Below are 15,804 nucleotides of genomic sequence, written 5' to 3'. Positions count from 1 at the left end.
ACCCTTCCTTGGATGCTAGCTTGCATTTTTTATTTCAAGAGAGAAACCTAAAAATATAAGCTGATTGTGATTTCACTGGGCCAGAAGTCATTTGGAGTTTGTGGGGGGCTTTAATGAAATGACATTACGCAAGCGTGCGTGCGTGCACACGATTTTTAAAGTAACATTTGAATCCACTATACAGTTTAGAAAGGGAAGAAATTGCATCAGGCAACAGAAGTATTAGTATTCTGCAGTGAAGAATTTCTGAATATCTGTCTTGCTGAAGGTAACTAGCCTTTTCACGCCGTTTATCAAATGGCGGTCATCGCTAGCACTAGTGCAGGGAAGATACAGCATTCTCTTTCAGAACAGCCTGCAAACCAGAGAATGGGACTGTGGTAAAAAGGGACAGTAGGCAAGTGAAACTGGGTTTCAGCTAATAACAGAAACAAAAGTATTGACATTTTACCAGCGGGAAAGAGCCCAACTATCTGAACCTACCTACCCTTGTCTGGTTTAGCTTAAACTGGGCCACATAATCTTCCCCTCCACCCAGCTGGAGGGCTCAGTCCAACAGCCTCAACCCTGTATGACCCCTGTCAAGACTGACCTTGAGAATCTAATATTGGTCTGATTTGTTTTGTGATTTTTGTATTTACTTTATAGGCACACTTTTAAAAAGGCACACAGATAAATAACTAGATGGCCTTTTGGTCTGAAAATGTCCCTAGTATCACAAATAAGTATATTAGTAAGGATCAAATTAATAACATACATAACACATCCATACTGAGCCAATGCCATAACAGAATAAAATAAAGAATTGAGTGCCTGGCACTTCTATAGGTCAATGAAGTGTTGGAGCTAAAACCTCAAAGCATAATACTTTCATATCGGTGTAGGCTCACACCCTTGCCTTCAGTAATAACCATATCCGTGCTCAGTTCAGCTGTCTTACTGTTGGTAAAGGTGAAAGAGTCTTCAGAAGAGCAGAAAACAAAATATGTTGGGCCTGAGCTTTGTGGGGAATAAAAACAGCAAGTTTCATCTTCATCTCTTGGAACAGTTGTTTGAAACTGACAATTTTCTTTCTCTTGGACACCAGTACTGAGGTCTGGCCAAGGTTTTATGTGGATTATGTTAATTACAGTGCCATCTTCCTCTGGAGCTAGGAAAACAGAAATATGTCCACACCATACTTAGTATTCAACAAATGCAAATTTCTTCCTTTTGGAACTTAGTACAAAAGCCTGGCCAGGAACACCAAGGTGCCATGTACGCTACAACTTCTAACTAGGAGGTTCCCTTCCCTGACTTGATTCTAGAACTAATTCAGACAAGACCAGAGTGATGGGATGTACCAATTGCTTTCCTGGAAGAATAATGTGTCAAGAGACCTTGCTTGCTTCAAGATCTTGTTTCTTAGCTGGGACATGATCCAATTCCCACTGAAGTCAACAGAAGTCATTCACAGGGAGAGAGAATAATTCTGGGAGAGACTTTGGCTGTTGATTAGAGGATCCCTGAGCTGGAAGCTGGAGTAGAGGGTAGGCCCGGGTTTACCTCCCAGCCACTGGACACTGGCAGTCCCAAGGATTGGAGGACTGCTGGGAACGATAGCCAGTCCAGTGAAACTTTGAGGCCTTGGAAGAGGGAAAAACACAGTGACTTGGCCGGGGAGCCAAGCCATGAAAAGGGAGCACTGCCACGAGGAAGCACTGAAACTTTTCTTCTGAAAGAACCAGCTTTTCCATACCTGGATCCTCAAGGAAAAGCCTTAACCTACCTTTCATCTGGCATGTAGCTGCTTCCCTTTCCATTAGAGAGACAAGGGAGCAGCCGCCAGGTAATATCTTTGATGGGACCAGCTAGTGTCTTGTGACCGAGGCAAGCTTTAGAGCTTAGGTGGAGCTCTTCTTCAGGCCAGTTTTTATTACCATTACTTCTGCTGTCCAACTGAGGCCTGGTTCAGAAACTGGAGTAGAAATGTATTTGCTATGTGCCAACACCCCAGGGATCCAAATTCAAGTGTGGGTGGAAGTGTGTGTGTGTGTGGGGGGGAGGGCAGGGGAAGAGAAGGGACTCTTGCGCCATTTCATCAGGGCCTGGCTATCCCTCTTGGAAACTACTCCTGCTTTGAGCATTACTGGAGAATACTGGCTGGAGCCAGCTGGCTTCACTCCTCTGGCACAGGCACGCTAGGGACAGGGTGGGGGATCTGGCTGGCTGGTGCTGGGGTCAATGGGTCACTTGCTGCCTCTTTACTGCCCCCTGAAGCTCTAGCTCTTGCCTGGTTCCCCTGCACTCCTTTCCAGTAGTTCATGCAACTACCCTAGCCCTGGCTATGAATAGTCTAAAACGGTAGCTATCACCTCGATCAGGTGCGATGCACTTTACATATGCAAACACAGCCTCTTTGCCCTAGTACCTGGTTCTACAATTTGGGAGAGGGTTGGGGAGGGCCTGGGCCCTGTTTCTCCCTCATTTTTCCTTGGTACAAAGGGACAGTCAAACTGCGAGGCTGCCACAGAACAGGCCCCTTCCTCAGCTCGCCTCTCCCCAGCCCTGCAAAGTGGAATTCCTGCTCCCAGGGGCCCCGCCGCAGGGAGCCTTAGGGGCGCCTGCCCAGCTCCTGGGGCCTCCTCTTCCATCCCAGTCACGCCAAGTTGCCGTTTGTTTTCAGGCGCTTTTTAGTCCCGCCCGCCGCCCGTCCGGTGCAGCGCTGCGCTCTAGCCGGGCTGCGTGTGGACGCGGGCGGCGGCGCCCTGGGGGCTGCGTGGCGAAGCCGCCCCTGCCCGCGGCGGGAGCAGGCCGGGTCTGACAGCCTGCGGCGGGCTGCAGGCACGGCCCGCTCCGGCCTCCCCCAGCCGCCTGCCGAGGCTTGGCCCGGGGGTGCTGCGCCGTGCGGGCGAGGCTCGGCCCAGGGCCCCCTCCGCAGACCGGCCGGCGCCCGGCGCGCCCCAGTCCCGTTCCGGCTGCGCCCTGCGCGCCGGGGCCGGGGCCGGACGGAGCGAGCCCTCGCTGCGTCCCCGGCTCGGGAGAGCCGCCTGCGAGGCCGGGCTTAGACAAAGGAGACGAGCACCAGGATCAGGGAACCGCTTCAGCGGGGCCCGAACCCGGCGTGCCGGGAGGCGAGGCGGCCCCCTTCCCTTTCGGGGCAGGCAGACCGCCTCCACACGGGGCGTGGGCCCCCGCCGCGCCCCCATTTCAGTCTTAACGCATTGCCAGATTGTAAGTAGGCACCGTCTAAACGGAACCGTCCGTTCCCCACGGGTTCTGCTGCTCTGAAACGCTGGGCGGAGATAAGGGATCGGCCCCATGGTCGCGTTTCCACACAAAGGTTGATAACAGCACCGATCTGTTCATAGGCTGCACAAATAGAGGTAAACTGTTCCATAGCAATCATCTCGATTTCAGCACTGGCAATCAGGGGGCGGCTGAGAATTTATATTGTGAAACTATCTTAGAGTCGCAGCTTTGAACATCCTTTCGCCTGATTGAATTGTTTATCGCTGAAGCAGAAACAGTGCATTTAGTGGAAGTGCTTTGCCACGTCTAGGAAGAAAAATCTTCCCAGGAGCGGGTTGAAAAGGATGCGAGAGCCGCCTTTCGTTCAGAGCCGTTCTCCTGCGGGGTTTGTTTCTTTTCTCCCACCAGCCGGCTGGGATTTGCAGGCCTGCGGGCACTAGGGGGCAATGTGTCTGTTTCAAAGAAACCAGCCCGACAACACTCCTGCAGCCACAGGCTGACACCAAACCCCCCACTCCCTCCCCGGGAAACTCAGAGTCTCGGACAGGCACGAACCGAGAGACGGAGAGACCCAACCCCTCTTGTGCACACACGCCTGAGGACACGGTTTAGCCTGAACGGACTGAATACAAGACTTGGTACTTGGGTGCCCTGCAATTAGGTTTAGGAGTGGGGGGTTGGGGAAGGTTAAAAAAGCCACCACACGTCTTCCCATTCCTGAGCTGGGTTCTGGTGGGCTTCGTCCTGCCCGTGGAAACAGGGGACTGCGTCAGCGTAGGGTGGTTTTGAAATCACCTGGGACATTCCTGCACCCGACCCGACAGTGCTGAATAAGACTCGAACCTCCGCCTTTATTAAAATAGAAACGCGTTGTTTAAAATGCTGTCCCCCCGCCCCCAGTGTAACATTTAAAACTGGGTTAAATTGTGTTAGCCGCCGGTCTGGGGCGCTGGCATGTTCTTTTGTCACTATTTCCCCTGGAATCGGTAAGATTGTCTTTTATTCCTTTGTAGCACTGTCAGGCTTTTCTTATTTCATTTTCTGCCCATCGCCGGGTCTAAACTAGGCACCCCAGGCCTCCCCCAGCTCTCCTTCCCCCTGTCACTTTGCTAAGTAATAATTTCCGTGTCCAATTCCATTTCTTTTCTAGTTCTGAAATCTCTAAGCCATCAGCAAGGAGGATAGTTCACATGAAAACTAATTACACAAAATCAATATTTAATCACAGCCCGGCATCCTGATCCTGCAGAAAAATCCTTTTAAAACTCTACTGCCATATACAAATAGGTCTTCTTGGCCGCTTGTTTATAGATCTCATTTTTTTGGCTGGAGTAATTTTCATTCTTATTTTTTAAAATCTATTGATATCTAGGAGAGGCGAACACCTGAACGGCCTTACAGCTGTAGTTTCTCTCTAGATCCTCGGCTTTAAAACAACAACACAAGTATTTTGGGTTGGAAGTGCGGTCGCAGACCCACAAGTGCGGGAGACGTTCCTCCAGATGTTTTTGAAGCCTTTGGATTCAGCCTCACCCAGCCGTAACGAGCAGGGGGAAAGGGGGAGAACCGGGTCATTTCTACCGCCCCGGCTTGCTTGGCCTGTTTGGTTCAAGCCCCCATGGAAAGAGGCCTGGGTTGGGAATAGCTTCGGTGTCACATTTATTTAACGCGCAGTTTAGAAAATACATAGAAGGAACCGGACCTACACCGACCTTAAACACGTGTTTAAACGCAGGTTCTAGGTAATATCTGTATTTCTATTTAAATGAGTTATCGGAAGTGTAGTTGAGTTTTTTTAATGTTACCCTGTTGCCAAGATCCCCTTTGACTACCTGATTTCAAAGCTGTCCACCCTTTTTACAAACTTCCACTTGCGGGGCGGGTTTCAGCCCCAGTGGGGAGCCGGAAGAGCCAAACGTTTTAACTAAGGTTATTGGGATAAATATTTCATAAAGAGCAGAGCAGATATTAAATTACACTTATTGATTTTGGTATCACAACCCAATTCCTCTCCTTAGCCCCTCTAGACTAATTGATCTCTTAAGGAGGCTTGGCTGTCTGGCCATTACTTTGAATGATAATAATAATAAAAAACACGATAAACGTTACAACAGAAGTCCTGCTTAGACACGCTGGTACTTCGCGTAGCGCTCGAAGCAAGTGTAGGAATAAAGCCCAGCAATAAAATATCGAGCCTGTACTTTGCACTGGCCGATTCTCGTGCTCCTAACGGGTTGTCAATAGATCCCCCCCCACACACACACTTTCCAGTCCTCTTTCCTTGCAACCTGAAACATAAACGTGGGAGAAGGAAGGCAGGCGCCTTTCATCCCGCTCAGCCGTGCTGCGCCGAGCCCCAAGCCCTCAGCAGCGGCCGGCTGGAGAAAGGAGAATTTGAGATGGGAAATGAGTCTCGAGGCGCGCTGGGGGAGTTCAGTCTCACCCGGAAAACTTACCCTGAACAAAAACACTGACAGACAGCGCTCGCCTGACGGAGCAGAGGCAAACGTGTGTGAGGTCTGGGTAAACATGTCATTTACATCCCTGCACCGCCGCGAGGAGCGGGAGCACCGCGCTGTCAAAGGGCTGCGGAGGCGGCGCACTGAGCGTGTCCTGTCAAAAACTCTTTCCCACCAAAACCTCCTCCCCGGGGCAGCCGGTGTTTGTTTTCACCGCCAGCAATGCGCCTCCGGGACGGCAGCGCTTCCCCGGGGAGTGTGGCCGGCCGGGCGGGCGCTGCTGGAACGGGACGCGCAGAGATCGGCGCCTGCGCCCGGCGCGGAGCCCTGCGCGCCCCCCCGGCCGGTGCCGTCCCCGCTCCGCCGAGCCGGAGCGAATTGCAGGCGCTGACAAAGGACCCGCTTTCGGGCCGAGCTGTGCCTAGTTTGCAACGGGGGCTGGAAGGGGAGGGGGAGGGGGTTAAAAGGCCGAAAGGCGCGGCCGGAGCCAAGGCCGGGCAGGAAGGTGATGGGCACAGGAGCGCAGGCGGAGCCCCGGCTTGCAGGGGCGGCGGGGCTACAGGGGGAAGGAGCCACCTTAACGGAGAGCCCCGCCCCGGGCCCGGAGCATGCGTCCCGCTCATTGGTGCAGCTCTAATGGCTGAAATTGATTGCTGAAATGCAAAACTTGTTGCTGTTTCTCCAGCTCTGGGTGAGAGAGGGAGCGGGAGAGCGGGGAGCGGAGACCCTGCAGCGCCCCAAGCCGGGCACCCTGCACCGCCTGCGGCCGACGGGACCCGCCCCGCCAGCAGAGGGGAGCGGGGACCCTGCAGCGCCCGAGCCCGGGCCGACGGGACCCGCCAGGAACCCGGGGACAGCGCCAGGAGAGCCTCGGTCCGGCCGCCGGGCGGGGAGACCCTCGGAGCGCCCAGCCCCGAGCGCGGCCGGGCGCGGAGAGCGGAGCCCGCCGGGACCCCGCGCCGGGCTGGCCGGTTTGCGGGGCGAGCGGAGAAGCAGAGGCTGAGCCGCGCTCCCAGCGCCTCTGCAGCCCGGCGATGCGGAGCGGAGCTCCCGGGGACTGGAGCCGATGAGCCGCGGAGCCGAGCCCCGCCGGATGCCGGGGAGAGCCGGCCGCCGCACGAGGTGTGAGGGAGCGGGGCGCTCCCAGGCGTAAGTGCCGCGGCCGCTCGGAGAGCCCCGGGCTGCGTGGGGCGGAGGCCCGGACCCCGGCCGGTAGATTTCATTTCCTTGAACTTTGTTTGGAAGCCGGGGCTGACGCTGCCTGCGGCTTCTCCGTGCCCGCCCCGCCCGAGCGCATCCCCGCTACGCGCCCCCACGCCCTGGCCACCTGCCCCTGCAAGATGTGAGCGCGGGGACCGCTCCCTGGGGACCCCGGCTCGCCCGCCGCTGCCTGCTGCAGGGACGCTGTGAGTTGGCTTTGGAAGACTTTGGGGCTGTCGCTCGCTGCGGTTCCGAGCGCGCTCCTGGCGGAGCCGGTCCGAGTCGCGCACCGGGGCACGCGGGGCGCCATGCCCTACTGATCCCCAGAAGGATGTTTGGGCTGGAGCAGTTTGAGCCCCAGATCAGCAGCAGAAACGCCGGACAAGGAGAGAGAAACTTTAGCCAGGCCGGACTGACCATGGGCTCTCACTTCAAATCGCCAGCTTTCCACTCCGGGGGCCCCGCGGATCCGGCCATCAGCGCCCTGGGCGAGCCTCCCATCCTGGGCATGAACATGAACATGGCTGGGGAAGCGTACGGCTTCCATGCCCGGGGACACTCCGAGCTGCACGCAGGGGGGATGCAGGCTCAGCCGGTTCATGGCTTTTTCGGCAACCAGCAGCCTCACCCCGGTCATCCCAGCACCCACCACCCGCACCAGCATCACCCGCACTTCAGCGGCAACTTTGGGTCCGAGCCCAGCGCCTCCTGCTTGCACGGGGGGCGGCTGATGAGCTACAGCAGCAGCATGGGCAGCCAGCAAGCGTTTGCAGAGGGATATGAACATATGGCCGAGAACCAAGGAGGCGAGGGCTTTGGACAGCAGAGGTCAGGTAACATGCCCGACTTCCAGCACCATAACTCCAGCGCCTCTAACCACGCCGTGCCCGCGCCCTGCCTCCCACTGGATCAGTCTCCCAACCGGGCTGCCTCCTTCCATGGGCTTCCAGCCTCCAGCTCCTCGGATTCCCACAGCCTGGAGCAGAGGCGGCTTCCCAACCCGGGAGGCGTCGATTCTTTGGAATACAATTACGCCAGCGACGGCCCTTCAGGACACTTTGATTTGCCCGTGTTTTCTCCTTCCGAGTCGGAGGGGCAGCTTCCTCACTACGGCGCTGGCCGGCAAGTTCCTGGGGGTGGCAGTTTCCCTGGCACATCCGTTTTGCCCAGAGCAGCGGGCCTGGTGGGGATGTCCAAAGTTCACCCGCAGCAGCAGCCGCAGCACGGCGTATTCTTCGACCGGTTTGGAGGTGCTCGTAAGATGTCTGTGGGCATGGAGCCTGGGGTGAACGCCAGGCATCCTCTAATGCAACAGCAGCCACAGACCGGTTTACTGGCCAGACAAAACTCCTGTCCGCCAGCACTCCCCAGGCAACAGCAAACCGAGGCCAGCGCGCCCAACCCCAGCTTGCAGGACAATGGGCCCCTCCTGCAGAACCAGCACGCGCAGTTCGAGTACCCTATTCACAGACTGGAGAACAGGAATATGCACCCCTATACCGACCCCGTGTTTAATATGCAGCCCCCTCCTCCGCAGCAGCCACCAAATCAAAGACTGCAGCATTTCGACGCCCCGTACATGAGCGTGGCCAAGAGGCCGAGGTTTGACTTCCCCAGCTCCCCCGCCGTCGACAGGTGCGCGGCCTGGAGTAACCCCCTGCACGGCGCGGGGATGGAGAATCACCTGTCGCCGTCCGCCTACCCCGGCCTGGCGGGCGAGTTCACGCCGCCGGTGCCCGAGAGCTTCGCCCCGGGCCCGCCGCTCCAGCACCCGGGCCCCGACCCGCAGGCCCTGCAGCAGCAGCGCCAGAACGCCGCGCTCATGATCAAGCAGATGGCCTCCCGCAGCCAGCAGCAGAGACTCGGGCCGCCCAGCCTGCAGCAGCTGGGGCACCGCGGGGACCTCGGCCAGAGCGGCCTGGCGCACGCGGGCCCCGCCGGGACCATGCCGCAGCCCGGCTTCGAGCGCGAGAGCGGCGGCCGCGGGCCCGGCTTCGAGCCGCCCGCCCCGCACCTGGCCCAGGACAGCGGCTGGTTCCCGGGGCCGCCCCCGCCGGGGGGGGAGCTGCTGCCGCCGCCGCCGCCGCCGCCCCCGCCCCCGCCGCGGCGCCTGGGCGGGCCCGCCGAGCCCGGCCCGCACGAGCTCAGCCTGGCGCCCGGCGGCTCCGGCCTGCTCTTCCGGCCGGCCGCGGGCGGGCTGGGGCTGGCGGGGGAAGGCCGCGGGCCGGCCCTGCACTCCCCGGGCGTCCACGCCCCGTTCGGCGCCGGCCTGGCCCCGCTGCCGTCCCCGGGCGCGGGCGGCGGCGGCGGCGTGGGGCTGCCCAGCGCGCCCGCCGAGCGCCGGCCGCCGGCCGACTTCGCCGCGCCCCCGCTGGGCGGCCCGGCGGGCTTCGGCTTCGGCGCCTCGGGCCGGCCGGCCCCGCCGCCCGGCGCCAGCGGCTCGCCCGGCGCCTTCCCGCCGCCCGAGTTCCCGCCGGCGCCGCGCGCCGCCGCCGCCAGCAAGCTGGGCGCGCTGTCGCTGGGCTCCTTCGCCAAGCCGGCCAAGGAGGCCGCGTTCGGGCAGAGCTGCCTGGCCGCGCTCTCCACCGCCTGCCAGAACATGATCGCCAGCCTGGGCGCGCCCAACCTGCACGTCACCTTCGCCAAGCGCGGCCCGCCCGAGGCCCGGCGCAAGCCCGGCCCGCCCGAGCCCGACGGCGGCGCCGCGCCCGGCCCCGGCCCCGGCCCCGGCCCCGCGCCCGGCCCGGACTTCTTCCCCGCCAAGGCCGCGCCCGAGGCCAGCCCCTCGCCCGGCTTCCCGCCCGAGGCCGCGCCGGGCGGCGAGGGCAAGGCGGCGGCGGCGGCGGCGGCGGGCGGGCGCGGGCGGGGCCGGCGGAAGCGGGACAGCGGCCACGTCAGCCCGGGCGGCTTCTTCGACAAGTTCCCGCCGGCCGAGGGCGGCGGCGCGGCCAGCCCCGGCCCCGGCCCCGGCGCCCCGCCCGCCGCGCACGACCGGCCGCTGGCCTCGCCCTCCTGGGCCAAGGGCGGCGAGCGGCCGCGGGGCGAGCAGCCCGACCTCCTGGCCTCGCTGGACGGCGGCCTCCCGAGCGCCAGCAAGTCGGACGGCGGCTCCCCGCGCGGGGACTTCCCCGCCGAGCCCAGCCCCGCCTACGGCCACGAGGACGAGGTCTCCTCCAGCTCCGACGGCGGCCCGGCCAAGCCCCCGACGCGCAGCCCGCTGCTGGGCGGCTCCCCGCCGCAGGCGCTGCTGGGCGGCCAGAAGCCGCTGGCCCTGGGCCTGCTCGGCGGCCCGGGCCCGGCCCCGGACGGCTACGGGCTGGGCGGCGGCGGCGGCGGCCACCCGGGCACCCCGGGCCTGGAGCAGGTGCGCACCCCGGGCAGCAGCTCGGCGCAGGACGAGATCCACCCGCTGGAGATCCTGCAGGCGCAGATCCAGCTCCAGCGGCAGCAGTTCAGCATCTCCGACGACCAGCCGCTGGGCATGAAGAGCAAAAAGGCCGAGTGCCCCAGCCAGAACGGGGAGGGCGAGTTGAACAGCTGTTGCTCGGATAGCGTCAAAGGTGCCATGAGCACGATAGACCTGGACTCCCTGATGGCAGAGCATAACTCTACCTGGTACATGCCTAGCGAGAAGTCCTTGATGGAGGGGCAGGAGGAGGACAAGCCTATGGCACCGTGGGAGAAGTCGAAGCCCCAGAATCCCAGCAAAGAAGGTATCCATTTCTAGTCCCTTTCTGAGCATGAATTTAGGCTGGTGGCACGGGTTGCTCTCTTCAAAAGTTTGCCTAATCCTAATGCGCGGTGGGGACCTTCCTCCCGCTTGGCTTAGGGCCCGATAAGGGGAACAGGGCTGCTTGGGGCTCCCCTCCTGCCCGTGGAACTCCCTAGGCGGGGTGTGTTCAGCTTGAGTCAGGTGGGCCGTCTGTCTGTCCTGCTGTTCTGCAGTTTTTCCACCATCCCGAGCAGGTCAGTTTCTAGTTTAAAACACAACAGGCTTTCGGCACCCACTATTTCTAGAAGCACTGTTGAATATGGAAATGTAATGACCTAATCGGGGTTGGTAAAGAGGCGTTAGGATTGTCGCCTCTCTCCGTCTGCAACACCCTAGATAAACTCCTGACTCTTGCGTAAGGACCTGCTAATAGGAAATGCATAGCTAACAGCAGTTTGCTTGGATTGTTGCTTTCCAAGACTAGGTTGGGCATCCCTTCATACACAAAGGAACAATTGTTCCGCTGTGAACTCGAAAGAGGAAAATATGTTTGGTCGGGAATTTAACAGGGGGGTTACCGGTAGGTTAGGTAGGTGATCAGTGACTTAGGGAACCTTTGCTGGTTTGGGTGAATGGACTCCACAGATCAGATTAGGAACAAAACACCGCCCCTCCCCTATAAACCTACACACTTAGAGCTTCATTGACTAAATGAATGGTGGCTCTTTGCTACTTAAAGCAAACAGAACTCTTACTGTAGAAGAAGCAGACAATCGGTTTCTTTACAGCTTTTAGGATGATGGCTTTAAAATCGTAACTTGTTTGTGCCCATAACACTTTAATTCTAATTTCAATTAGGCAGTATTCTAAGCCATGTAATTTCTGTGTTAACATGGGTGAATTCAAGTATTTTTTTCATATTGGATTAATTAAGCAGGGAAAGTTTAAATATATATGGCAAGTGTTCAGATGGGGGCTCTCAGTTTAATTTGCAGAAATACATATATTGACAGAAGAGAACTTCCTGCTGTGGGAATGTTTACTTTTTATATATATATATATATATATATATATATATATTCCCCTGTATTATAAAGGTTTTGGTGAATCCAGCAAAAACGTGTTTGGTGTCAATGTTACATAGTCTCTGTTTCTAAGTATTTTCCTGTTTATCTTTTAAAGATGTGGTGCTGAGCTAAGAAGTTTCTACCATTGTTAACATAAAGAAAATAAAATCAGACTCAGTGTTTGTCAATATAAAACCATGCTTAGTTGACAGATGTTTAATATCAACATTTAGTTTTCATTCTTGGTTTTCTTTATTATCTAGAGAGCATTATAATGCTAGGATGAAAAAAATACATGGGTGGAAAACAGTTTTAGTTATAAAAGCTCCTTAACAAAGATTTCAGATTTAATCATTTCCATTTCATCAAAGCCATTTTTTCTAAGCTCATTGATTTAAGGGGTGTGTGTGTTTGCGCACCCTTCCCCACATACTATATATGTAAAATTGTCTATATGTATGCACCTCTGCGTGTGTGTATTTTATATCATGTATACACATACATGTATCATGTATTTTATGTTGGTGATTCATTTTGCTAACGTTAGGCTGGTTCAGATCTATTTTCACGATCTCCTCTTAAGAACCATTTTTGTAGTACTCTTGATTGACTTTGGAATTTAGGTAAAGAGAGATGTTATTAAAATGAAAATGGAGTTTGGGTGGTTTGAAAACTCCATAACTTCATACTTCCAGTTCTGGTGGGCTTTCCTGCTTTCGTTTTCTGAAGCATGAATGCTGGCCCCCACTGTTTGTCTCTTTGTTCATGTTTAATGCCCAGCACTAGAGACTCTCATTTGAAGCCGGAGTGCTTAGCATGCACAGCAGACTCTAGGAAACGCATCAGCATTCTCCATGCTTCACCCAGGCAAGGACATAAATTGGTTTGTTTGGGGCCCTTCTTTCCATTTTTAAATGGAGTTGCACACAGCATCCTTCCTGGCCCCTTCTTTTTTATTGTTTCTTGTACACAACATCTAGATCTGACTGGATCAATAGCTAGTTAGCACAAATCACAGTTCCTGTCACTTCTACCTTGTCAGACATACACACGCTCATGCACACTCTAATTAAAAGCAGATTGGGGTAAAATGAAACTTAAGTTTTTTAGATTTTAATTTATTGGATTAAAAAAACCTAAGTGAAATATTTTTGGACTTTTTTTGTTACAGCTTGGCTTAATATTACAAGTTTTTCTTGTGTACATGTGACTCTGTGGCAGTGGGTTTTTTTTTTTTTTTTGTTTGAGACAACTCCCCTACACACAGTTTGATGTTTTAAGAAATGGACTTGTTTGATAGTCACCAGTACTTTTAAGGAAATAACTCTTCCTTCTCATATAATGATAATCATAAATATTATTACAAGAGCCAGCTCATCACTCTTGTGCTGGTGTTCCTGGAAGGAAAACTAGGTTACTTGTATTCCTGTATAAGGATAAGTTTTAGTACTTAAACCTCTTAACATAAAATAAGATATTGATCTAACTCTATAACACTGCATAGATACATTCATTTCGATTTCCATTTTTACCCCTTGGAAGGTTTAAATGGACCAATTCTTCAAATGAGACAAGTGATATAGATAAGTAGAGAATTAACTTTAATTGTTCTTTGAAATGATAGGAGGCAAAGTAGATGAGTTTTTTTTTTTCTGTCACAAAATAAGAGTGATTATATTTTTAATTAAATCATATCCTTACGTGCCTGAAGTTGTGTTTAAGAAAGGGGTTTTATTAATCATGTGACTGAAGTTCAGGAAACCCATTTTTAGTCAACTGGAATTTGCCTAAAACAATGTAGGTTTCTAAGTATTTGCAGTTGTGCATATACAGAAAATGTATGTAGGTTTCAAACATCACTACTCAGGATCCACACATTAGTAATACTTAATACAGTACAGTGTGAAAGGTTATAAGTTCATTAAAGCATTTAATTGTTTTATACTATTAAAATACTTGTATTTCTGAAGTATAGCGTAACCTCCCTAACAAATATTTTGATTTTTTTATTTTAAGTTATACTCACTGAGGTCAGAAAGAACCTCTTCTGTTTTGTACATAACACACAACTACTGTGACATGCATTGATTCTTCTATGGACTTCTTTTGAAGGTTATAAATAGGGTGAATGGAGAAGTTCTAACTCATGGAGCACTGAAGTCAGCATTTCATGTTCTTGAGGCCGTTCTCCAAAGTGTGTGTGGTTTTTGTGTTTTTAAGTTTAGTTAGTTCTACTGTGACTACAGGAGCTTTGTTTGTTCAAGTATTTTCTGTCTGTAGAAGGCAACTCTTTAAATATTCAGTTAATACCCACACTAATGGAAGAAACAACTTGTCTAAATAATTATTGCAGTGACAACAGACTCTTCTTTGCTTATGCTCTGTAGTTTTTTGATAGTGGTACTAGAATGAGTGTTTGTGTGAGTAGTGAATTTAGGGATAGATGACCATAGATAACACATGCATGTGTACACACATATATACAGCCTGTTTGACATTTTGTGTTTATATATTTGGAAGTTTCATCCTATTAAGATATTATCTTTATTAAGTGTCCTCTTCAGTTAGGAATATTTCCGGTATTGAGTTTTTTGTACTAAAATAACCTTTTTTGAGGTGAATAGTAGGATTTTCCATAAAGCTTAATAGAATTTTATGTCTTCTCTGTGCTATCCACCCGGGATCTAGTGTTGCGGGGTGTTAAAATTGTGTCTGTAGAAATACTGATGACTCTTAAAACCCTAGATAAGTGTAATAAGGAAGAGCCAGACCAAAATCACTTGCAAAGCCCAGGATGAATTGAGTATGTTTCATTTTACCTAATTTGACTAAATGAGGAAAGCTTTTTACTCCAATGGAGTTTTGGGTAGTACGTTCTGGGAGGCCAATAGTTAAGTTCTTGGTTTTTGTTCCTCCCCACCCCCACCATTGAAATTTCTAAGGTCCATATCGATGCCTTCACTTGACATTTGCACCACAGGAATATGTAACCTAAAACCACACCGGTGTTAATCAGGGAAAATGAAAATAGATGTGGTTACCCTTTGTGGCTCTTACATTGGTGGTTGCCCATTTTCATTTCCAAGTCCAGCTCGGTACGTTTAATTTCTAATCTTTAGGTTCTTAAATATTTCATAGCAGTAATAAACTTGTCTTTGGAACAAGCCAACAGACATAAAATGCTAACCAAGCAAACTATTTAAAACTGTACATTTCTACAGCATATTAAAAAAGGACTTAGGTTCTTTCTAGATACGGCTGTTAGTCCTTGTCAGATTTTCTTTTAGGTCCCAATACATTCTTTGGTGAGTTTTATTTTAGTAAGCTGCTGACTTATTTAAGAGATTTTACCAAGGGAAATAGATTTGTTTACTAAGACGGAATTTGTCAAATTTCCTGTGCGGCCTTTCAAATGCTGAAATAACATTAAAAGCAACATATGATTTGAAATTGACTTATACTCTAATAAGGACTATAGGAAATGAGTTAACACTGACTAAACTTACTTTATAGCAGTGAAACTCTGATTCCTGATGCTATTTTGTTTGCTTGATAGAGGTATTTAAACTTCCATGAGGAATTTTAAGTTACCAGAAATGCAATTATCTTTGCCATGAAGTTATGCGATATACTCTGCAGATATGAAATATACATCTTTAATAAATGATCTGGGTTAGCTGGCTGATTTATGGGGAGAGACTACTCCCACTGCAGATTGCAATGAAGATTTCATTGTGCATTTAGATTTGGATTTAATATGATCTCTTAAACTCTTCTGATCTCTAAAAATCTAGCAAGGTCGCTCCTGACTGATTTGGCTTCATTTGAATGACAATAGCACTATTTCATTTACTCTGACCAACCGTTAGCTTTGCAGTATAATTTTATAGAAAAATGTTCCTGTTCAGAAGCACTTGCTTCTGTTTTATATACTATTAGAGATAAAATATTTGCAGCTTTATATGCCAAATATCAGATGAGACTGGGAATAAGGGTAAGATTTTTAGTATCAATTGCTATAACTATTTTAAAATACTGAAATATTTAATGCAGGAAGTATGTGGATTTATTGGCTTCAGTAACTGTTGTACTTGTCTGTATTTTTCTTAGTCTTGCATTTCTTTTTCTTTAGATT

General features: G+C 52.4%; 1 protein-coding gene across 4 annotated transcripts in view; it reads left to right on the top strand.

Moving 5' to 3' along the window:
- The first annotated feature begins 5,660 nt into the window (after window positions 1-5,660).
- The window catches only part of MN1 (MN1 proto-oncogene, transcriptional regulator), a 193,707-nt gene continuing 183,563 nt past the window's right edge, over window positions 5,661-15,804 (top strand). For all 4 annotated transcript variants that reach the window (XR_012155000.2, XR_012154999.2, XM_073312320.2 and 1 more), the window contains exons 1-2: window positions 5,661-5,739; window positions 6,376-10,603. Coding sequence is in view for 2 of the 4 variants with exons in the window: in XM_073312320.2 (XP_073168421.2) it covers window positions 7,222-10,603 (3,382 nt within the window). In the remaining 2 variants the exon portion in view is untranslated. The remainder of the gene's footprint in view (window positions 5,740-6,375; window positions 10,604-15,804) is intronic.

This window comes from Lepidochelys kempii, chromosome 15 (assembly GCF_965140285.1).
Source record: "Lepidochelys kempii isolate rLepKem1 chromosome 15, rLepKem1.hap1, whole genome shotgun sequence".
NCBI classification, from domain to species: Eukaryota; Metazoa; Chordata; order Testudines; family Cheloniidae; genus Lepidochelys; species Lepidochelys kempii.
Note: the sequence above shows the minus strand (reverse complement) of the source record. Positions and strands in the feature narration are given on the sequence as shown.